This window comes from Triticum dicoccoides, chromosome 4A (genome assembly GCF_002162155.2).
Source record: "Triticum dicoccoides isolate Atlit2015 ecotype Zavitan chromosome 4A, WEW_v2.0, whole genome shotgun sequence".
Lineage (NCBI taxonomy): Eukaryota > Viridiplantae > Streptophyta > Magnoliopsida > Poales > Poaceae > Triticum > Triticum dicoccoides.
The window spans coordinates 541,641,596-541,644,679 of record NC_041386.1 but is presented as its reverse complement, the minus strand read 5'-3'; the positions used below and the strand labels follow the sequence as shown (position 1 = coordinate 541,644,679).

Below are 3,084 nucleotides of genomic sequence, written 5' to 3'. Positions count from 1 at the left end.
ACATTCCCCTTGCACCTGCCGCCCGGTGCGTGCCTGGTCGCTGAACTGCCACTTTGCCCCGGCCGGTCCGCTCACGCTGCGTTCATATCCTTCACCATGCCGACGGCCGGCCAATGATCGATTCTAGAGAGAGACAGCCAACTAGTGCTACTTCCTGATCGAGATGTTTTGGTGGCCAAGATTGAATTCGGAAGTTCGGACAAAGCTACCAGTAGCGTCTAGCGGCGCACACACGACGAGAGTGGCCGACACGGCAAGCAACTGCACATTTCATTGCTGGTCAGTCGGTCTTTACCCAACTGCTAGTACTACTAGCTAGTCTGGTGTAGTACATGGAAGAATTAGTTGTACTCTCTGTATACCATATCAATCTCGTTGAATTGTGTTATTACGTACGCCAAACAAATTAATCAATGAAAGAAGCGATCTACTGAGATGCATTACGTACTATATGGAAAATATAGAGAGATATGTACTACACCAATCGATGGCCAGCTCGATCGACCTCTACACTCCACTGGCTGGCTGGCAAGCAGGAGGTACTACGTGTGTACTCCCTCCGTCCGGAAATACTTGTTCTAGAAATGGATGTATCTAGACTTATTTTAGTTATAGATACATTCATTTTCTTTATTTTCAGGACAAGTATTTCCGGACGGAGGGAGTACGTATCACCAGCCAGCCGAGCATAAGCAATCCAAAAGAATACACACCGACGGGATTCACTCATCAACTGGCCGTTGATGATTGAAAAATTCTTTGATGATTTGGTTATGCCGGGATCATCAGCCTCGGCTTCTTGAACGCCAGCGGGATGAGCACCTCCTCCTCGTAGTCGTCGGCCGGCGCCGGCATGCACCGCTCGCGCTCGGTGACGATGTCCGGCAGCGCCGGCAGGTTCAGGTCGAACCCTCGGCTCGCGACCGCGGAGGCGCCGACGGGGCCCTCGTAGTGGCACCGCTTGTGCCCGCCCAGCGCCTGCCCGGTCGGGAAAGTCTTCTTGCAGACGGAGCACTCGTGCACCCTGCCACCTCCGCCCGCGCCGCTGGACGTGGTTGACGAGGACGCGGCGGGCGAGGCCGCCGCCGTGGCAGCGGGCTCGTCCGCGCCGGCGGGGGCCGGCTTCGGGCGGTGGCTCGCCTTGTGCCCGCCGAGGGCCTGGTAGGACGGGAACCCCTTGCCGCACACGGAGCAGCGGTGCTCCTGCGCCGGCGAGGACGACGGGAGCAGGTGCCGGTCGCGGTGGCCGCGCGCCAGCATGAGGAGGCTGAGCGCGAGGTGCTCCTCCTCGCTGGGCGCGCGCTGCCGCTGGCGCCTCGGGCGCCTCCGCTTGCCCCACCCCTCGTCGCACCGCAGCTGCCCCTCCTCTTCCTCCTCGCTCACCATCGCCGCCGCGTCGCGAACCGCGTCCACCGCCATGCACGCACGTACGCCGATCCAACACACGCAAGAACGTGCCTTGCTGATTCTCTCTGGCACGAAGGAAGAGTGGTGGGCAGTAGTTAAGTTAGCTACTGGAAGTGTGTGATGGAGCAGTGGTGAGTGGGTGGAGAGGGCGGGGCAACCGGTGGTGGTTTTATACAAGGGAGGGAGAGAGGTGAGCGAGTAGTGGTAGGGAAGTCGTTGGTGGTGATGCAGTGGTTTGTTGGTGTGTGTATGCATCAGTGTGTGTGTGTGTGTGTGTATTAGAGAGAGACCGAGTGAGGAAGTGGTGGTTGGTTCTTTGGGACTAAGCAATGGGAGGGAGGAAGAGTTAGTTGGAAGAGCATTTGGTCAACTAGAAAGCAGGGACGAGGAGGCTTCCAAGTGGTGCGAAAAGAATAGGGGGAGATGAGGGAGATGACTTTGATTATGACGATGATTCGGCTGTTTTGGGGTCTAGAACTTGATAAGATTCACGGTCAGACGTCAGTGAAGAAGAGTAAGTGAGAGAGGACTTGTTCTCTGCCCAGTCGTGGAAAGGACAACTTGATAAGATTTCACGGTCAGTGAAGAGGAAGAGACTGTTTACAGTGGGGAGTAACATAAAGTAGTAACTTGCCGATGTTATTAATCTATGCTATTATTTTCATAGTGGGTAGTAACATATGAGTGGTATCATGAAAGAGTTTATTTATTAGGCTATAGACTCATTATGCCTTGAAATGTGTGATGTTACAGTAACTAGCTAAGTTACCACAAACTCCTCTCTCCTCATTAATTAGCTGCCACATAAGCAATCTTTTATTGAAATGTGTGATGTTACTAGTGAAATTACTCCCATTCTGACTAGTCATAAAGATGGAATTCTTGGGAAAATGGAACTTGGATCAATTATAAACTAGTTACGGTAGTAATGGAAGCGGGGTGGTGTGCCAAATGGATGGTTGATCACGCTGTGATGTCACGGGGTGAGAGAGGGAAGCATCTGGTGCGTTGGCCTCCGCTTTAAACAAATATCGCGCTGCGCGTTCGATCACGATCACTCTGAAATGGACTGCTTAATTACGCTTCTCTGAGATGAGAATCCTCCGCAGACCAATCTCAGCAGCGCTAGATAGATCCAATAACCTTTTTTCAGTTCACCTGTAGTTCTAGCTACGCTGTCAAGCTACCTCACCGCCGTGAGTGATCGACGGCCACTTGGGGAGTGACAAGCTAAAGGTAGCGAGTGGAGTACGTCGCCGTGTGCTGGTTCGTGGTCGACGGCCTTGTGTTGTGCGTGCGTGAGCGGAGCTGCCGCGTGGTAGGGAGAGCTCGGGCCGGATATCACTTGGGAGGCGGTGGGCACTCACATGGCGACCGTGTCCGGCTCGACGCTTCTCCATCTGGGGGCTGCAGAGGAAAGGCTTTCTGGAAAGAGCAGATGAGCAGAGCAGCTCACACTTCTCCTGAACGCCGCAGCGAGCTGGTACTGGCTGGCGACACGTGTACTGTCACCTCAACGTTTCGCCAGAAATTGATTAAAAAAAGAAGAAGAAAAACACGGCAATGAGCTGTGGCTGTTCAAACCGGGTCTCCCAATATGAATTCGACTCGTATAGTCTGTCGTCAGGCTAGTCGTATATCCATCGCGGAAATCGTTAGGTCAGTAGGTGATACTAC

General features: G+C 53.6%; 1 protein-coding gene across 1 annotated transcript; it reads right to left on the bottom strand.

Moving 5' to 3' along the window:
• Positions 1 to 241: 241 nt before the first annotated feature.
• LOC119286637 (zinc finger protein 1-like) lies at positions 242 to 1,655 on the bottom strand. The gene is made up of 2 exons (XM_037566049.1): positions 665 to 1,655; positions 242 to 550 (listed from the first exon to the last, which is right to left on the bottom strand). Exon 1 carries the CDS (start codon positions 1,417 to 1,419, stop codon positions 772 to 774), a length of 648 nt encoding a protein of 215 aa, XP_037421946.1. The 5' UTR covers positions 1,420 to 1,655; the 3' UTR covers positions 242 to 550; positions 665 to 771.
• Between the last annotated feature and the right edge of the window lie 1,429 nt (positions 1,656 to 3,084).